The 20,107-nt window shown below is 44.6% G+C and overlaps 1 protein-coding gene across 1 annotated transcript in view; it reads right to left on the minus strand.

Annotated features, from left to right (window-relative positions):
• Positions 1-19,676, minus strand: part of LOC124777067 — a 51,576-nt gene extending 31,900 nt beyond the window's left edge. The window contains exons 1-2 of the mRNA XM_047252341.1: positions 19,569-19,676; positions 6,702-6,794 (exon numbers count right to left, since the gene is read on the minus strand). Of these exons, the coding sequence (XP_047108297.1) occupies positions 6,702-6,794; positions 19,569-19,668 (193 nt within the window). The 5' untranslated portion in view covers positions 19,669-19,676. The remainder of the gene's footprint in view (positions 1-6,701; positions 6,795-19,568) is intronic.
• Positions 19,677-20,107: the final 431 nt, after the last annotated feature.

A 20,107-nucleotide genomic window follows, 5' to 3' on the forward strand; every position in this document is an offset into this window, starting at 1 on the left:
TTTTCACATCTGTCAACACCTGCTTTCTTTGGGATTGGAATTCTTATATTCTTCTTGAAGTCTGAAGGTATTTCACCTGTCTCATATATCTTGCTCAGCAGGTGGTAGAGTTTTGTCAGGACTGGCTCTCACAAGGCCATCAGTAGTTCTAATGGAATGTTATCTACTCCTGGGGCCTTGTTTCGACTCAGGTCTTTCAGTGCTCTGTCAAACTCTTCACGCAGTATCGTGGCTCCCATTTCATCTTCATCTACATCCTCTTCCATTTCTGTAATATTGTCCTCAAGTACATCGCCCTTGTATAGACCCTCTATATACTCCTTCCACCTTTCTGCTTTCCCTTCTTTGCTTAGAACTGGGTTGCCATCTGAGCTCTTGATATTCATGCAAGTGACTCTCTTTTCTCCAAAGGTCTCTTTAATTTTCCTGTAGGCAGTATCTATCTTACCCCTAGTGAGATAAGCCTCTACATCCTTACATATGTCCTCTAGCCATCCCTGCTTAGCCATTTTGCACTTCCTGTCAATCTCATTTTTGAGACGTTTGTATTCATTTTTGCCTGCTTCATTTTCTGCGTTTTTATATTTTCTCCTTTCATCAATTAAATTCAATATTTCTTCTGTTAGCCAAGGATTTCTACTAGCCCTTGTCTTTTTACCTACTTGATCCTCTGCCGCCTTCACTACTTCATCCCTCAGAGCTACGCATTCTTCTTCTACTGTAATTCTTTCCCCCATTCCTGTCAATTGTTCCCTAATGCTCTCCCTGAAACTCTCTACAATCTCTGGTTTAGTCAGTTTATCCAGGTCCCATCTCCTTAAATTCCCACCTTTTTGCAGTTTCTTCAGTTTTAATCTACAGTTCATAACCAATAGATTGTGGTCAGAGTCCACATCTGCCCCTGGAAATGTCTTACAATTTAAAACCTGTTTCCTAAATCTCTGTCTTACCATTATATAATCTATCTGATACCTTCTAGTATCTCCAGAATTCTTCCATGTATATTTATGCCTTAGTAAAAATATTCTACAACAAAGTAATAAACAAGCACGACGCAATCGCAAACGAAATTTTTTTTTATATTTATGCCTTAGTAAAAATATTTCGTTTGCCATTGTGTCGTGCTTGTTTATTACTTTGTTATAGAATATGAAAAGAAAAATTTTCTGCGAATTTTTTTTTTATCTCAGGAGTGAAGAGGTTAAAAGCGATTTGTTTCTGTTTTTACGATTTGCTTTTATTTTTACTTGGTGTTTTACCCTTTCGCGCTAAAGCACAGTCTTGCCTTCATCTCAGAGTCCTTACAAGGCGGAAGATTGCTACACTTCCTACCTGCGACGTAGGATGGCAGCCTTATTTATGCGCGTTCGCTGCGTGGGCATCGGGAGTTTCATTCGCACAGAGGCAGTCAGCTGTTCACCTTCCGCTCCACGAAGTCCTCTGAAGGTCGCGACCGCAGCCTTCACACCGAGTGGCGGACATCAGTATCCACCTTCCGGAAAGCGTTGAGCAGTATTTCTGGATCTTCATCTGACCGGCATGCATTAAATAGATTGTCACAAGACGCATGAAGCAGAAATATGGCAGGAAGTCCATTTTTCTGTCGATTATGTGATATTGTTTCATGCGCCGACTGATATCGCTAAATCCTTTTGCAGAATTGACAATTTGCTCACTGTGTAACGTAGTATTTAAACATATATCGGATAACTGCCGTCTTTAGATTACAGATTTAAACGTCAAATTTTCAGCTGGGAAATCTGACGATAAGTCACACTTACGAGAAGTCACACTTACTCATTTTATCGTTTCAGAAATGAGGGTTTCTTTCTTAATACTGTAGGTGCATATCTTTCTGCCAAATAACTGCTTTCAATTTTTATTCCCACATTTTCTTGGGCGGTAAGGAGGTCCAAAATTACGCTTCACCTGCTTCAAAGTGTAACGTGCACACACATTGCCAGCCAGAAGTCAGCCACCGAAGGACACATGCAAAAACTGGCTTTAATTTTCAGGGACAATGGCAAATTTCCGGATTTGCGATTAATAAGCGAAATCTTGCAAAGAGTTTCAGTTAGACAAAGTCTTCTGGATTTTATATATATTGAGGAGGCGCGTTGAAAACCAATGCCTCCGAATTTTTTATTTGAAAGCTCTTAAAGGTTTTTAAATAAAACAAACATTATTAACATTTTACATCTTTATCCTTCATGTCTACATATTTATTTTTCAAGATATTTGCCCTAACGACGAACACATTTACCCCAACGAGAGACCTCTTTGCAGATACCATCACTGCAGACTTCGTTGACGCAGCCACAACCTCACCTCTGCTTAAGCTGCTGTTTCGCTATCAAAGTGAAGTCCCCAAAGACATTCTTTAAGTTTTGGAAACACATGATAATCGGATGAGGTCAAATTGGGACTGTATGAGGATGATCCATGTCCATGAACCCAAGGCGTCAGATTGTGGCAGATGTCGCGACCCTTATATCTGGTCTGGCTTGACATGCTGAAGGTGAGTGTGCTCCATGTGTGGACGAACTCTTCAAATTCGAAACTTGATTACAGCACACTGTTTCTCACGCACCGACATAGTTACGTTACCCACCGCCATGGTACACGCTAGAATTCGGAATCCTCTATTCGCAAAGGGCTGTAAATGTACAGACATGAAGAACAAAGATGTATGATGTTAATAACGTTTGTTTTATTTAAAAATATTTAAGGGTTTTGAAATAAAAGTTCGGAGGTACTTCTTTTCAGCACGCCCTCGAAGCAAAATTATGCTTGTTAACAATGTCTCTATTTTTATAGTCGTTCGTGGGTACAACTAGGGACAGAGGAGAAACTCAGTCGATAAAAGTATGGTAAAAGTATGGGAGTCAGTTCGGGGGGAGTGGGATGTAGGGGGGGAAGGGGTAACCACAGAAAGGGACGATTTATGCCATAACAACGGTTCTCGATATGTTTTACACATTATAATCTTTTTCTCTGCTTAAATTCCTCCCCTCCGCAGCTCTTTCAGCGCCAAGTTAACTTTTCCTGTATCTCCGGCAGATGTCTCCCTTCCGTGCGCCTATTTTGTAAGGGTTTTGTATATACATCTTAGCTCATATTTATTCGTAGATACTCCTTCAAATTTTGACTTGGTTTTCAACATTCTATAGTAACACCAAGTTTCAAATGCTTCCAGCTCTCCCAAGTTCAGTGTTCCATATTCTACTTTTCATTTCCATTACGACTACTGTTGACATCTAAATTTTGTGTAGGGTTTCTATTCTGATGTTCTGCATTACGTTGTCTCTGGTTTATAAAGATGCTGCGATTTGTGCATTGAAAATAAATAAAAGGAAATTTCGAATTCTGTCAACGTCCATGTCACTAGTGATAAATATCAAATGAAAGAAGGTGGGGAAGCAAATTGTCCGTGCAGTTTTTTTTTTTTTAATATTCCATAAGGAGAGAAGATCATTGCTTTACTTTTGGTGACAACGAGATCATTATCGATGAAGCGCATACGTGGTATGGACAAAGAATGATGCAGGAAATTGGACACGGTCAGTGTAACGTATCCTTTGGAAATCCCAGGAAACCTAAATCTAGAGACCATCGCAGTATTTGACTTTCAATCCAGAAAAGTAAACCAGGCTAACAGGGCTGAGAGGGAGTCAGCGTGATTTTCCCGAGCCAGCCATAAACGGAAAGTGCCGAGCTAACGCCACTGTCGTCGGAACAGAGCCAGTGCGTAATGCTGGAGGAAAGAACTCTGCAACAAAAATATAACTGGATTTAGTTTTGATGCCGAATGTGACCGTCGACTATTCAAAACATGTCGACTAATAAGCTTCCCACATCATCAGGTGTTTGTAACATTGTGGATATGTTTACTGTTAATGTGGAAGCGGACATAACATTGTAAAACTGATCCTGTGTGCTCCACTGAGAAGCTTCGTATTGGTTGCTTCTCGGAGATGAAAGAACTTACCAAATAGTTCAAATGGCTCTAAGCACTATGGGACTTAACATCTGAGGTCATCAGTCCCCTAGACTTAGAACTACTTAAACCTAACTAACCTAACGACATCACACACATCCATGCCCGAAGCAGGATTCGAACCTGCGATCGTAGCAATCGAGCGGTTCCAGACTGTGACGCCTAGAACCGCTCGGCCACTCCGGGTGGCAAAGAACTTACCAAGAGGTTTTGTATAGAGCGTGTCAAAGAAACACAAACAGCGCGTAGCGTATTGTGTACGAAGGCAAACTGCACATAATTAGAGAGCGAGTCGTTCTCCGGAAACTTTCGCCACTGTGGAGCGTCGACTTTTGAGAACGGTATCGTCATTATGTTTCCGGGTTGTGTTTAGAAGCCTAATTAGTTATGAAACATTACTGAAAATTACCAAACGGTACGACTTCTGAATAGCCTATCAACTATTCTGAATTTCTGTCTGATATTAGGTGACAAAAAAAGATCCAGCAAGTTCACGGTTGTATAAAACCATTACCTTTACAGGCAATGTTTTGGATCACTTTGAAGACCAATCACCATCCACCAGAACTCGCCAAGAGGTGCAGCCGCTGGACACGACTCCCATGCCGAGGGCCTGGGTTGGGATTCCCGATGCTGCCAGGGATTTGTCTTTGGTTCCAGGACTGGAACAGGGAGCATCCAGCATCGCGATCCTAGTTCAAGATCTCCTTGACCGAGTAGTATTGGCACCAGGTCTGCTAACCCAACAATGGCCCCAGAGATGTGTGCAGACCCCTCCAAACCGCATCCGAATGACGTCACGGGCAGAGGATGACATGGCGGTCGGTCGGTGTCGATTGGCCCATCTGCGGTCAGAAGGGCGGTGGTAAGGGAGGAAGACTACTCTAGCCACAATTCACTACTTTTCTGGTGTCTGGAGCTGAATGCACGTTGCCCCGAGACGAAATTCTGAACTGGCACAACACTCATACGTGGACAGATGATACGCCGCATGCGGAAGTAATTAGAAGTGAGCAGTACAGGTTCATTATGAAAGTACTCTTTGGTATAATTTATGATCAGATAATTGCATCATATCTAATGCCAAATATACTGACAAGGCAAATCCACCTCATTTTTCTCGGACATTTTGTTCCTTTACTGTTTGTCAGGTTATGTGGTTGCAAAAGCGCGGATCTCTTGTCCGGCTTAGTGCAGCAACTGGACGTGGGACGAATTCCACAAGTCGTTTGAAGTCCTCTGCAGAAGAAATGAGCCATGCTGCCTCTACAGCCGTCCATAATTGTGAAGTGTTGCAGGTGGAGGATTTTGTACACGAACTGACGTCTCGATTATTTCCCATAAATGTTCAACTGGATTCGTGTCCGGTGATGTGGCTAACCAGACCATTCGCTCGAATTATCTAGAACGTACTTTAAACCAATCGCGAACACTGGTGGCTCGGTGACATGGCGCATTGTTATCCATAAACATTCCATCGTCGTTTGGGAACATAAAGTCCATGAATGGCTGCAAATTGTCTTAAAGTAGCAGCCAAACATAACAATTTCGAGGCAATGATCGGTTCGTTTTGACCAGAGCATCAAGTCTATTCAATGTAAACGCAGCCCACAACATTATGGACCACCACCAGCTTGCACAATTGATAACTTGGGTCCATGGCTTCATGGGGTCTGAACGACGGTCGAACCCTGCCTTGAGCTCTTGCCAACTGAAATCAGGACTCATCCGATCAGGCCACGGTCATCCAGTCGTCTAGGCTCCAACCGATATGGTTACGAGCGCAAGAGAGGAGCTGCAGGTGACGTCGTGCTATTAGCAAAGGCACTCGGGTCGGTCATCTGCTGTCAGATGCCATTAACGCCACATTTCACCGCACCGTCCTTGCGGATACGTTCGTCGTACGTCCCACATTGATTTCTGACTTTACTTCGAGCGGCGTTGCTTGTCTGTTGCCAATGACAAGTCTACGCAAACGCGGCATCTCTAACTACTATTCCGCCTTCAAATGTTAATTCCGGTCATGCGGTCATACTCACGTGGGAAACCTTTTCACATAAATCACCTGAGTACAAATCACAGCTCCCCCAAAGGATGGTTCAAATGGCTCTGAGCACTATGAGATTTAACATCTGAGGTCATCAGTCCCCTAGACATAGAACTACTTAAACCTAACTAACCTAAGGATATCACACACATCCATGCCCGAGGCAGGATTCGAACCTGCGACCATAGCAACAGCGCGGTTCCGGACTGTAGCGCCTAGAATCGTTCAGCCACAGCGGCCGGCCCCCCAAAGGACTCCACTTTTATACTTTGTGTACGCGATACTACCGCCATCTGTAAGTGTGCACATCGCCATCTTTCTTCGTCACCTCAGTGAACACGTATCGCTAATGAACTGCGTAAATAGTTAGGATGCTAAACACAATCCGATGAAGCTTCCCTTCGACGTCCCACAGCGCCGAATGTGTACATTTCCGGAAAATGACCAACTTGCCGTGCCGCGCTACATACTCGTACCGAGCGCTGCAGATGTTTTCTTCTGACTGATCCGGTACTACACAACGATGTTGCTACTATCAGGGCCACATGCGCGCCCCCCAGACTGACTTCCGGCGCGTGCTACGCACTCTCTTCCTGCTTGCAGGACAGTCAGGCTGTGAGCGAGGCGCGTGGAGCAGGAAGCGGCCTCGGGACTAACCTTTGGCGAGGTGTGGTCGCAGCTCGGCCGTCGCGCGTCGCAGGCACTCGTCGAAGGCGGGGTCGCCGCGCCGGCACAGCGGCACGTAGCTCGCTGCAACACACACAGGCACACACACCTTACAACACGCTGATACTCACACGAGCACAATGTAAGAGTCTCGTGGGCTTGGTAGAAAACTGCAACGTATCACACTGACTTCAATCTCACGAACGTTAAGAGTAAGCCTAATTATGAGGGCTGTTCCGATCGATCGCGAAACGGAAACCGCAGTGAAAATCAAATGTGTTTTATTTGCAACACATAATTATACCTTCCAGCTACTTCTCTATATCGCTGGTGATGAGACATTCGTCGTAGCGTTGTACCAATTTTCCAACAGCCTACTCATAGAAGGCAGCCGACTGTGCTTTCCGCCACTTCTCTACGCTGGTCTGCAGCTCGGTGACTGTGCTGTCTTCAATGCCCCTGCAGCATGCGGCCTAGAATTGTCATGAGGAAGGATATGCATGACAGTTGAGTTATGTGGGCTGCACGAAATCATGTGAAACCTTTCTTGACGGAAGACACTATTTCTGGGTATCCTTACGTGCTGACTGTGCGCTCAAAACTGAAAAGAGTGCTTGAAGCGACCTACGCGCATACTAGAGAGACAGCCAAACACATCTGTGCAATGCTTCATCGGATTTTCACTGTGGTTTCCATTTCGCCACCGATCGGACCTTAATAAACGAATAGCCTCCGTATTTAGTTAGTTAGTTCAAAATGGTTCAAATGGCTCTGAGCGCTATGGGACTTAACTTCTAATGTCATCAGTCCCCTAGAATTTAGAACTACTTAAACCTAACTAACCTAAGGACATCATACACATCCGTGCCCGAGGCAGGATTCGAACCTGCGACCGTAGCGGTCGCGCGGTTCCAGACTGTAGCGCCTAGAACCGCTCGGCCACCTCGGCCGGCTAATTAGTTAGTGTCCCAAAGCTTACATTCACGATAACCGATATAATGTAGAACATGTCGACTGAACGAAAATAGAACACACATTTTTAAAACCAAAAATATTGAAAAAGATTACAAAATATTTATGCGGTTATATGGTGCCCATTTATAGTGTTTTTAGTACAAACGATTAACTATTTCAATTTAAGATTTCTCTATCGTATAGAAGGAGTTGTTTAGGAAAAGCACCTTTAAACTACATTTTTTTAAAAAAGAAGAAACTTTTGCTGTCTGTCAAATATTTTATTTCCGTGGGTAAATTGTCAGTCTTTAAGTGTGCTTTTCGCCCTTTTCTGTGCGAGAGGTAGTTCATTTAAAGGGTAATGGGGACCACTTTCCCTTGTAGGGTTGGAAGTGTAAATCGCCAGTCACGGACAGATTCCGCCCGGCGAATTAAGGACAAGGGCCTGTGTATAGGGTAGCTGGATGTGATTTTTAAGAGGTGCCCAACATCTGACCAGGCGAATACCAGGCTAATACACGCTTATGCCTAAGTTACACAATCCGCAAACATTTCACAGGGGGTAACACTAGACGCAGAAAGTTGGCGTACGCTGCCGCGAGCCTCCGCCGCTGCTCGTTTAACTGAAAATTCGTCACTTGAGTCTGTTGTGATGTACCAGTGGAGTATACCGGCGTTGAAATGAGAGCGAGTACACGAGTTCGCAAGTATAAACGAGGACTCGTAGCACTCCCGCTACATATGCCAACATTGTGCGTGACGATTATTAAATGCCAATACAACAAAAGCTCGGTTAGCAGCGAATATTGTTCCGTTTTATGTGTGTGTGTGTGTGTGTGTGTGTGTGTGTGTGTGTGTGTGAGAGAGAGAGAGAGAGAGAGAGAGAGAGAGAGAGAGAGAGCGAGAGAGCGAGAGAGAGAGTTTGTGTGTATAAGGCGTTTAACTTCGAACAACTAAATATCTCGAAAAGTACGCATCGTATAAAAAAAATCTTCCAGATAAAAAGGTAACATTTTCAGAGGGGACCTTCGACTATGCTAAAATTCACCACCCTCTCTCACTGCCCGACTGCCTCATTTTCAAACTGAAATCCCTTTTTTATTGCAGATTCGAATTCTACTCCAAAAAATACCTAGGATTTATCTGAAACAATTTGGTTGGTTTTTTTTTTTTTTTCGTTCTAGCCGGTGCTGTAATCGGCACGAGTGCTACGGCGATTATAGGGGAAAACACACCGAAATCAGTCACCCAGAAGGCAAGATTCGAGGGGATTCAGCGAATTCAAGCATCCTGATGGTGTGAGGACTCACCGAAATCAACCCAGAAAGGAACAGAAAACTACGTTACGTTAAAAGTAGCTTATTCGTCAGAGTTTCGAATGCATAGCCGTAAAAGTTTTACTGTGTAATCAAATTTTTAAAACTTTTTGACAATAATATTAAATGTTTAAAACTATAAAATTTACATTTTTATCGAAACTGTAACGTAAAATCAAATGACTCGGTTATTAATTCAAAAAATCGGAAAAATCGATTTTTGTCCATTACAGCGCCATCTACCACGATGGGAAGAAGTGTTTTGTGTAAACCACAGGTATTTTTTGGCATTGAATCCCAATCTGCGATAAAGAAAGGGGGTTCCCAACAAGCGTCTGGCATGGTTGTTAGATCAGTTACTGCTGCTACAATGGCAGGCTATCAAGATTTAAGCAAGTTTGAACGTGGTGTTATAGTCGGCGCACGAGCGATGGGACACAGCATCTCCAAGGTAGCAATGAAGTGGTGATTTTCCCGTAAGACCATTTCACGAGTGTACCGTGAATGTCAGGAACCTGGTTAAACATCAAATCTCCAACATCGCTGTGGCCAGAAAAAAATTCTGCAAGAACGGGACCAACGACGACTGAAGAGAATCGTTCAACGTGACAGAATTGCTGCAGATTTCAAAGGTGGGCCATCAGCAAGTGTCAGTGTGCGAACCATTCAACGAAACATCATCGATATGGGCTTTCAGAGCTGAAGGCCCACTCGTGTGTCCTTGATGACTATACGACACAAAGCTTGACGCCTCGCCTGGACCCATCAATATGGACATTGGACTGTTGATGATTACAAACATGTTTACTGACAAGACGAGTCTTGTTTCAAATTGTATAGAGCGGGTGGACATGTACGGGTTCGGAGACAATCTTATGAATCCATGGATCCTGCATGTCGGCAGGGGACTGTTCAAGCTGGTGCAGGCTCTGTAATGGTGTGGGGCGTGTGCAGTTGGAGTGATATGGGACCCCTGATACATCTAGATAATACTCAGACAGGTGACACATACATAAGCATTCTGTTTGATCACCTGCATCCTTTCATGTCCGTTATGCATTCCGACGGACTTCGGCAATTCTAGCAGGACAATGCGACACCCCATACGTCCAGCATTGCTACAGAGTGGCTCCAGGAACACACTTCTGAGTTTCAACGGTTCCAATGGCCACCAACTCCCCAGAAATGAGCATTATTGGGCATATCTCGGATGCCTTGTAATGTGCTGTTCGGTCCACTTGTACTCTTACGGATTTATGGACAGCCCTGCAGGATTCCTGGTGTCAGTTCCCTCCAGCGCTACTTCAGACATTAAGCGAGTCAACATCACGTCGTGTTGTGGCATTTCTGCGTGCTCGCGGGGGCCCTACACGATATTAGGCCGGTGTACCCTATATAATGTGTGTGTGTGTGTGTGTACATACAAACCTAAATTTATTTTGATATTTAATCTCTGTTCATCGAATGTCTAGCAGTTATGCTGACATGCAGACACTTTCAACGCATTACCGAGTCTATGACGACAGTACAAGAAAACAGAAGCAGAGGAGGAAGTGCATTCTCAGAATGTTGATCAATTATTGAAATAAATTTACAGCAGGCTTCAAAAAAGTTGCCGGTCGCGGTGGTCTAGTGGTTCTAGGCGCGCAGTCCGGAACCGCGGGACTGCTACGGTCGCAGGTTCGAATCCTGCCTCGGGCATGGATGTGTGTGATGTCCTTAGGTTAGTTAGGTTTAATTAGTTCTAAGTTCTAGGCGACTGATGACCTCAGAAGTTAAGTCGCAGAGAAATCAAATACCAGTTTTCGTAGGTTTATCGTTAAAATTGTCTTAACAGCGATATATTTATAAAAAATATTTCATCTCATATTTCAAACCTTAGGAATGGAGTTTCAAAAAATCCCTATTTAAACGACGCCTACAATATAAGATCAACAGCCTATCGAAATTTCAAGTTTCTATCCATAGCGATTTGGGCTGGGGATGATGACTCAGTGAGTGAGTGAATCAGTCAGTAGGTACATTGGCTTTTATGTATAAAGATAACAACATTTCTATTACATAAACAGGAAAACTGAGATAAAAGTGTCGGCCGCGGTGGCCGAGTGGTTCTAGGCGCTTCAGTCCGAAACCGTGCGATTGCTACGGTCGAAGGTTCGAATCCTGCCTCGGGCATGGATGTGTGTGATGTCCTTAGGTTAGTTAGGTTTATGTAGTTCTAAGTTCTAAGGGACTGATGACCTCAGATGTTGAGTGCCTTTGTGCTCAGAGCCATTTGAACCAATTTGAAATAAAAATTACTTATTGCTAAACCCCGCATGAACCATGCACCTTGTCGTTGGTGGGAAGACCTGCGTGCCTCAACGATACACAGCGGAGGGGTATCTGTTGATAGGCCAGACAAACGTATGGTTACTGAAAAGGGGCAGCAGCCTTTTCAGTAGTTGCAGGGGCAACAGTCTGGATAACCAAAACGGCCTTGCTGTGCTGGTACTGCGAAGGTCTGAAAGCAAGGGGAAACTACAGCCGTAATTTTTCCCAAGGACATGCAGCTTAAATGATGATGGCGTCCTCTTGAGTAAAATATTCAGGAGATAAAATAGTCTTCCACTCGAATGTCCGGGCGGGGACTACTTAGGAGGACGTCGTTATCAGGAGAAAGAAAACTGGCGTTCCACGGATCTGAGCGTGGAAAGTCAGATCGCTTAATCGATTAGGCAGGCTAGAAAATTTAAAAAGGGAAATGGATAGGTTAAAGTTAGATATAGTGGGAATTAGTGAAGTTCGGTGGCAGGAGGAACAAGACTTCCGGTTAGGTAAATAAAGGTTTCTAAATAACAAAATCAAATCGGGGTAATTCAGGAGTAAGTTTAATAATGAATAAAAAATAGGAGCTCGAGTAAGCTACAACGAACAGCATAGTGAACGCATCATTGTAGCCAAGATAGACACTAAGACCACGCCTACCACAATAGTACAAGTTTCTCCAACTAGCTCCGCAAATGACTAAGAGATTGAAGAAATGTACGATGAGATAAAAGAAATTATTCAGATTGTGAAGGGACACGAAAATTTAATAGTCATGGGTGACTGGAATTCGATAGTAGGAAAAGGAAGAGAAGGAAACGTAGTAGGTGAATATGGAATGGGGGTAAGGAATGAAAGAGGAAGCCGCCTGGTAGAATTTTGCACAGAGCATAATTTAATCATAGCTAACACTTGGTTTAAGAATCACGAAAGAATGTTGTATACGTGGAAGATACCTGGAGACACCGGAAGGTTTCAGACTGATTATATAATGGTAAGACAGGGATTTAAGAACCACGTTTTAAATTGTAACATATTTCCAGGGGCAGATGTGGACTCTGACCACAATTAATTGGTTATGAACTGTAGATTAAAACTGTGGAAATTGCAAAAGGATAGGGATTTATGGAGATGGGTCCTGCATAAACTGAAATATCCAGAGGTTGTAGAGAGCATTAAGGAACGATTGACAAGAACAGGAGAAAGAAATACAGTAGAAGAAGAATGGGTAGCTTTGAGAGCTGAATAGTGAAAGCAGAAGAGGATCAAGTAGGTAAAAAGGTGAGGGCTAGAAGAACTCCTTAGGTAACAGAAGAGATATTAAATTTAATTGATGGAAGAAGAAAATATAAAAATGCAGTTAATGAAGCAGGTGAAAAAGAGTACAAACGTCTCAACAATGCGATCGATGGTAAGTGCAAAAGGGCTAAGCAAGCATGGCTAGAGGACAAACGTAAGGATGTAGAGGCATATATCGCTAGGGGTAAGATAGATACTGCCTACAGGAAAATTAAAGAGACCTTTGGAGAAAAGAGAACCAGCTGTACGAATATCAAGAGCTCAGAATGAAAACCAGTCCTAAGAAGCGAAGGAGTGTATAGAGGGTCCATACAAGGGCGATGTACTTGAGGTAAATATTGTGGAAACGGAAAGGGGTGTGGAGGAAGACGAAATGTGAGATATGATACTGAGTGAAGAGTTTGACAGAGCACTGAAAGACCTAAGTCGAAATAAAGCCGCGGGGTAGATAACCTTCCATTAGATCTACTGATAGCCTTGGGAGAATCAGCCATGACAAAACTTAACCATTTGATGAGCAAGATGTATGAGACAGGCGTTATACCTTCAGATTTCAATAAGAATGTAGTAGTTCCAGTCACAAAGAAAGCATGTGTTAACAGGTATCAGTTCAATAAGTCACAGCTGCAAAATACTAAGACGAATGCTTTACAGACGAATAGAAAAACTGGTAGAATCCGACCTCGGGGAATATCAGTTTGGATTCCGTAGAAATGTTGTAACACGTGAGTCAATACTGATCCTACGACTTATCTTAAAAGATAGATTAAGGAAAGGCAAACCTACGTTTCTAGCATTTGTAGACTTAGAGAAAGCTTTTGACAGTGTTGACTAGAACATTTCTTTCAAATTCTGAAGGTGGCAGGAGTAAAATTCAGTGAGCGAAAGGCTTCTTACAATTTGTACAGAAACCAGATGGCAGGTATAACAGTGCCGGGGCATGAAAGGGAACCATGATTGAGAAGGGAGTGAGACAGGGTTGTGGCCTAGCCCCGATGTTTTTCAATGTGTATATCGAGCAAGCAGTAAAGGAAATAAAAGAAAAATTTGGAGTAGGAATTAAAATCCATGGAGAACAAATAAAATCTTTGAGGTTTGCCGGTAACATTGTAATTCTGTCAGAGACAACAAAGGACTTGGAAGAGCAGTCAATGGAAAGGACAGTGTCTTGAAAGGAGCACATAAGATAAACATCAACCTAAGCAAAACAAGGATAATGAAATGTAGTCGAATTATATCAGGTGATGCTGAGGGAATTAGATTAGCGAATGAGACACTTAAAGTAGTAGATGAGTTTTGCTATTGGGGGAGAAAAATAATTGATTGTCGAAGTAGAGAGAATATAAAATGTAGACTGGCTGTGGCAAGGAGTGTCTGAAGAAGAGAAATTTGTTAACATCGAGTACAGATTTAAGTTTCAGGGAATCATTTCTGGAAATATTTTTATGGGGTGCAGCCATGTATAGAACTGAAACATGGACGATAAATAGTTTAGACAAGAAGAGAATAAAGCTTTCGAAATGTGGTGATACAGAAGAATGCTGAAGATTAGGTGGGTAGAGTAATGATGAGGCATTGAATAGAATTGGGGAGAAGAGGAACTTGTGGTACAGCTTGAGTAGAAGAAGGGATCGGTCGGTAGAACACATTCTGAGGCATCAAGAGATTACCGACTTGGGATACTTGGAGGGTAAAAATCGTAGAGGGATACGATAAGATGAGTACACTAAGCAGATTCAGAAGGCTGTAGGTTTTAGTAGTTACTCAGAGATGAAGAAATTTGCACAGGATAGAGTAGCATGGAGAGCTGCATCAGACCAGTCTGGACTGAAGACCACAAGAAAAGGTGCTAAAAAAAACTCGAAAATAGCGTTAATATATGATAACTGCAGACGTGGTTCACTCTTGTTGAAACATAATAATGTGTTAGTTATAATATGTGAGCCGCGCCGCCAATCTATAGGTCGCGCTACGTTCTCAAGTGTACTCATCTTCGGCGAGACAGCGTGGCACGCGGCCTGACGTGCAGCGAAGGCACGGTCTCTCTCTGAGAGTTCGGGGGTCGGAGAAGGGAGAAGGTTGGAGGAGCAGAGGCGGAAGGGGGTTGCAATTCCACTCGGTGTTAGCTCGAGTGGCTTTGTGTTCTGGGTCCGGAGTTCGTCGCCGGATTCTTTGTTTCGTGCACGCGGGGCTTACTTACCGTGTAGATCAGTACCATTCGACTTTGACGGATCAGAGTGGGAGCGGCCGCACAGAGTAAGCCGCCTGACGTTCGCCGGCACAGCAGTCAGCAGTGCGCGATTGCTACCACTGTGTGAAAGCGGCCGTTACACCCAGGTCAACATGTGTTCTGTGACACCTTGTCGGACATTTATTCCTTGGTGCGACCAATTCCTCCAATCTCTTCAGGAGCGTTAACCGACTTTGCTACGGATTCTGCTCCTCGTATAATTGACTGTCGTAAAGTCTGCTTTCCGGAGAAAAACGATCGGGTTTTCAAACTGTCAAGCTTGTGTATGGCGCAGCTAAGACACTCTTGATGTGTATTTCTAGTTTCCACAATTATTTAGGCTTTTAAGAATTGTTCTCCTTAATATTTTGTGGTTTATAAAAAAAAAACTCTGAAACGCATTCCTTACTTCCGCTTCGGAGCTACGTCTGGACGATGTTCGACTGCTGGAGAACATGAGGGCAGGCATATACATCGTCAAGGTTCTAGTCGGTCATTTCTGTCCATTATGAGAGAGGATCGGCGTATTATGCATCATACGCTATGTAGCCTCTCAAATCTGCGTCTGCCATCCGAGAACTAGACTCTCTCCAACATTCTTTGTCACCGCGCCCTACTTGTCACAGATTAGCATCAGTCGGACTAGGGAATTACCTACCCATGCGTATGCTGCTGTTGACACCATTTCACGAACTGCGTCTCAATTGGGGCCGTGACTGTGAAGGGTTGACTGCTAGCCGGCCGTTGTGACCTAGCGGTTCTAGGTGCTTCAGTCTGGAACCGCGCTGCTGCTACGGTCGCAGTTTCGAATCCTGCCTCGGGCTTGGATGTCTGTTATGTCCTTAGGTTAGTTAGGTTTAAGTAGTTCTAAGTCTAGGGAACTGATGACCTCAGATGTTAAGTCCCTTAGTGCTTAACGCCTCTTTTTTTCTTTTTTTTTTTTTTTTTTTTGTTTCATCCGACTTGCACTCAGCGTTGAATCGTGGGTATTGGGTCATCGTGTGGGGATCCATCGGGTGTGATTTCAGGCCACAGATAGTAGAGATTGAGGGACGTTTGCAGACACAGCGGAACAACACGATCATCTTGTATCCTCAAATACACTCCTCATGCGACTGTATCGAGGTGCCATTTTTCAACAGGACAATGCTCGTCCACACATGGTACATGTCTCGGATCTGTCCAAGTTCTAGTATCTGTGACGTCAAGGACCAGTTACAACTGTTGTGGGCTACCTTGGCTCAGGAGAAGATACAAAGGCTGTATGACATCCTTCCCCAGCGAATCAGTGCGTTTATCCAGATCACAGGGGTGCAACGTCATTCTGGAAAATAGGCTCATATTGCCATGTTCTTTGTAAATTGAACTCAATACTGTAGTCACTCAGATAACATTACAGACTCTCACGACTCCTGAAATTCAATTTTATTTGCGTCTCACATTCTGGGTGAGGCAGTGTACCCTTATTTTTCGTACGGCGATATTGACGTTGCATCGGGAATAAATTAAACAGTGGCTAAACAGGGTAAATCGGCTTTATTAAAATAAATCAGCCTACTTCGTTTTTCAAATGACTCTCGCAATTTGTAATTGTTACGGTTTTTTTAAGCCGAAGGACTTACCTAAGAACGTCATGGGTAGTCACATGGTCTGTATTTGTGCAGAGTCTGTATCTTAACATTATAATGCCCTTAGACATGTAGGAACATACACCGATCTGACGATTGTAGCTGTGTAAATATTAGGAAATGGATTGGCATTTTGTGAATCTGGATTGACGTCAGCTACTTGCGACACATGGAAATTATACTCGACCGGGATTGAAACCTGGATTTCTCAAGTACTGCGAGAGGTCGCCTTAACAGCCTCTAAGACTGATCCAAACTTCAATATGCCACGGGGACCACAACCCATACGCTCGCAAATTTCATGATTCCTGCACAGGGAGAATTGCGAGAGGTCGCCTTAACAGCCTCTAAGACTGATCCAAACTTCAATATGCCACGGGGACCACAACCCATACGCTCGCAAATTTCATGATTCCTGCACAGGGAGAAGCAAATATTTTATCTTCATTTTAGCCCGTAGAGGCATGGATACGCGGTGGGTGGCTACAGTGTCTCTGTACACGGTCTGTATTTCTCACATTACAGTGTGCTTCAGACATGCATGCATGCGATAAGCGGGAAACCCGGGTTCGAGTTCCAGTTCGGCACAAATTTTCATGTGTTGCCAACAGCTGACGTAAATCTGGATTCGCAAAATGCGGCCCCCTTTAGTAATATTACCAGTTTGGGAGGATGAGTGTAAACTGTTACACCCTGCAGTTGGCAGTAAAATGGTTGGATCTTGGAGTCTTCCTGTATGCAGCGAGGTGCAAACCGCACCAGAATGAGTGTGTAGAAGTTACGAATGATTAACCCTGTCTTCCCCCTCACTAGTACAGCTCAGAAGAAGATTATTAGGGTAAAACCTCTTCTGTGGTGACTGCCGCAAGATCATTACGTAGCAAATGGCGGGTGCCGCTCATAGCTAGGATCATACGAACCTTGGACAAAAGCATAGAAGCACTAAAAACAGAACACATTGCCATACCTTACATAAGGAGTAGGGAAACAGTTGGCATTCACAACAGTTTCCACTCGTCTCGGAATGGATAAACACAGGCACTGCATGGTTTTAATGGAAACATTAGGCGATTGTTCCTCCAAAATAAACATAAGTTCAGACAACGCTGATGGAGGTGGATAGCAATCACACGTCTTCTCTCCAAAGTAGACCACAAAGGCTCAATAACATTGAGACCTGGTGACTGGGGTGGCCACTGAGGATGCGACACTTCATCCTCGTGGTCACAAACAAGTCCCGGATGTGCGACATGCGTCTTGGAATACAGCATCATCATTAGGGAAGGAACATTGTACCATGGGATGGACCTGATCAGCCAAAATGGTCGCATATTCGTTGGCAGTAATGCGACCTTGCTGAATAACCATGGCGCCCTTGGAATATCATGGTATGGTTGCCCAAATCATCACCGAATCCCTGCCATGTTTCACTCTTGGAATGTAAACCCTGCCAGAGGTTAGAAACAGTGTAAAAAAGGTGTCATACGGCCAAATGGCATTCTTTCATTGCTCCATAGTCATGGTTTCATGGATTCGACAGCAAGTTTTCCTGTTACTGGTATTTTCATCACAGATGAGTGACTTTGTAATTCCAGTGAGCCCTGAAATTCCCAGCTTATGGAGCTCCCTTCGTGTTGTTTTTGGTGCTGATACGGTTCGCGAATGCGTCATTCATTTCTACAGTGACTTCTGCAGCTGTTGTTCTCCTGTTTTTCTCCATAATTCTCTTGAATAGCCGTCCATCACGATCGCTCAAAACACACTTTCGTTCCCGTTGCGCCATGGTGGATGATGTTTTTACGCTATCCTTGTAAGAGGTATAGATCTTCGATACGGCGCCTCTTGAAACAACAATCACTTCGATCACCTTGGTTACAAAAGCGCCCACTACACTAGCACCAACAACTTGCCCACGTTCGAATTCACTTAGCTCCGTCATAACGCGTTCACAATTATGCAGAACACGGTTATGACGACGGCGGACACAACGTATACAAAAGAAACTCTATGGTTCCAGAACGTTTCAGAGTCTCAAACATCTACGACGTATATATGGGGACTGAAACGGCGAATGAAAGGTTGGACTAAGACTGGGATTCGAACGCGGCTCTCCTACTCAGTAGGCAGAGGCGCTAACCACTGCGCCACCCTACACAGTGGCTTTGCATAACCACACGGCCTACTTGGCACGCCTCTCTCTTCGATCCAGATTCACATTCACGCTTCAGATTCCCATTCACGCTTCAGTCCACTTGTTATTCCTCCTAAACTACAATGTATCAAGGATGTTGTACAAGCCGGCTGCGGTAGCCGAGCGGTTCTAGATGCTTCACTCCGGAACCGCATGACTGCTACAGTCGCAGGTTCGAATCCTGCCTCGGGCTGGTTAGCACACTGGACTCGCATTCGGGAGGACATTGGTTCAATCCCGCGTCCGGCCATTCTTATTTAGATTTTCCGTGATTTCCCTAAATCGCTCCAGGGAATTGCCGGTTCCTAAACCGATGAGACCGATGACCTCGCAGTTTGGTCTCTTCCCCCAGAACAACCCAACCCTGCCTCGCGGATGGATGTGTGTGATGTCCTTTAGTTACGTTTAAGTACTTCGAAGTTCTGTGCGACTGATGACCTCAGCAGTTAAGTCCCACAGTGCTCAGAGCCATTTGAACCATTTGATGTTGTACATGTTCTGTTCACTTTCAAATGCAACAGCGTATTCTGCAGGCTTGGCTACCATCTATTTAAGTTTAAGCATCCATTTCTCGCTGTTTATCTGCGTTTTTGTTCAACCCTTTACGTCAGGATCTCATTCTTTTTCTTCGCGACCATATCCCTTGTCTCCACGGGGTCGGCACGATATTCCGGATCTGTCACCGCTAGTGGCAGGTGCGTGGCAGGATACCCTTCCCGTCGCCACCTCTTCCAAACGGGACAGAAATTGTGTTCCCTACCCGTCTGCATCTAGTTTTGTCTCGTGTGCAAGTTCGAGACGTTTTAGAAATGTTTGCGGATCGTGGAACTAAGATGGGACATGGGTACCAGCCCGGTATTCATGTAATCGGAATGGGAACAGCGGTTTACTATTATTATTTCATTATTATTATTACTAGGAGACTGTACTTACGCAGACGTTTGAGGGCTGGCGCAGCTGACGGAACGCCAGCCGTCAGCAGCAGCAGCGGAAGCAGCAGAGCGCCGGGTAGGTAGGAGTCGTGGTGGGCCATGTCTTCTGGACGCGTGGAGACACACGCGCGCCGGCGCCCGCCGTGGCTTTATACGCGGCCGTGGGCCAGCCTCGGCTGGCAGCGGGCCACGGCAAGGCCACTCCGCGGCCGCCGCTGGGTGCGCCGCGCGCTTTCTTCCTCGAGGACGCGCCTCCCGCGTCGCCGGGTCCGCCGGCGCGAGGACCGGCTTCCAGGCGGCCGCAGCCACCAGCCGGATGCTGCCCGCCGGCTCTTCTGGAATTTCCACAGTCCGCAGCTGCTTCTCTACAGTTGCAACAGCACAAGGAGGGAATGTTCGCCAGCCATAGGGAAAGTGTCCAAACCAGTGCATCGCGCTCTGAGGCTTCAGTACAAATTCCATTGTGTGTGTCGGTAATACACACATCAAAAAAAGTTTTGCTTCACCTCGGTTCCGAGAGTTCCGGAACCTGTACAGAAA

The sequence above is a fragment of the Schistocerca piceifrons genome, chromosome 2 (genome assembly GCF_021461385.2).
Source record: "Schistocerca piceifrons isolate TAMUIC-IGC-003096 chromosome 2, iqSchPice1.1, whole genome shotgun sequence".
Taxonomy (NCBI): Eukaryota; Metazoa; Arthropoda; class Insecta; order Orthoptera; family Acrididae; genus Schistocerca; species Schistocerca piceifrons.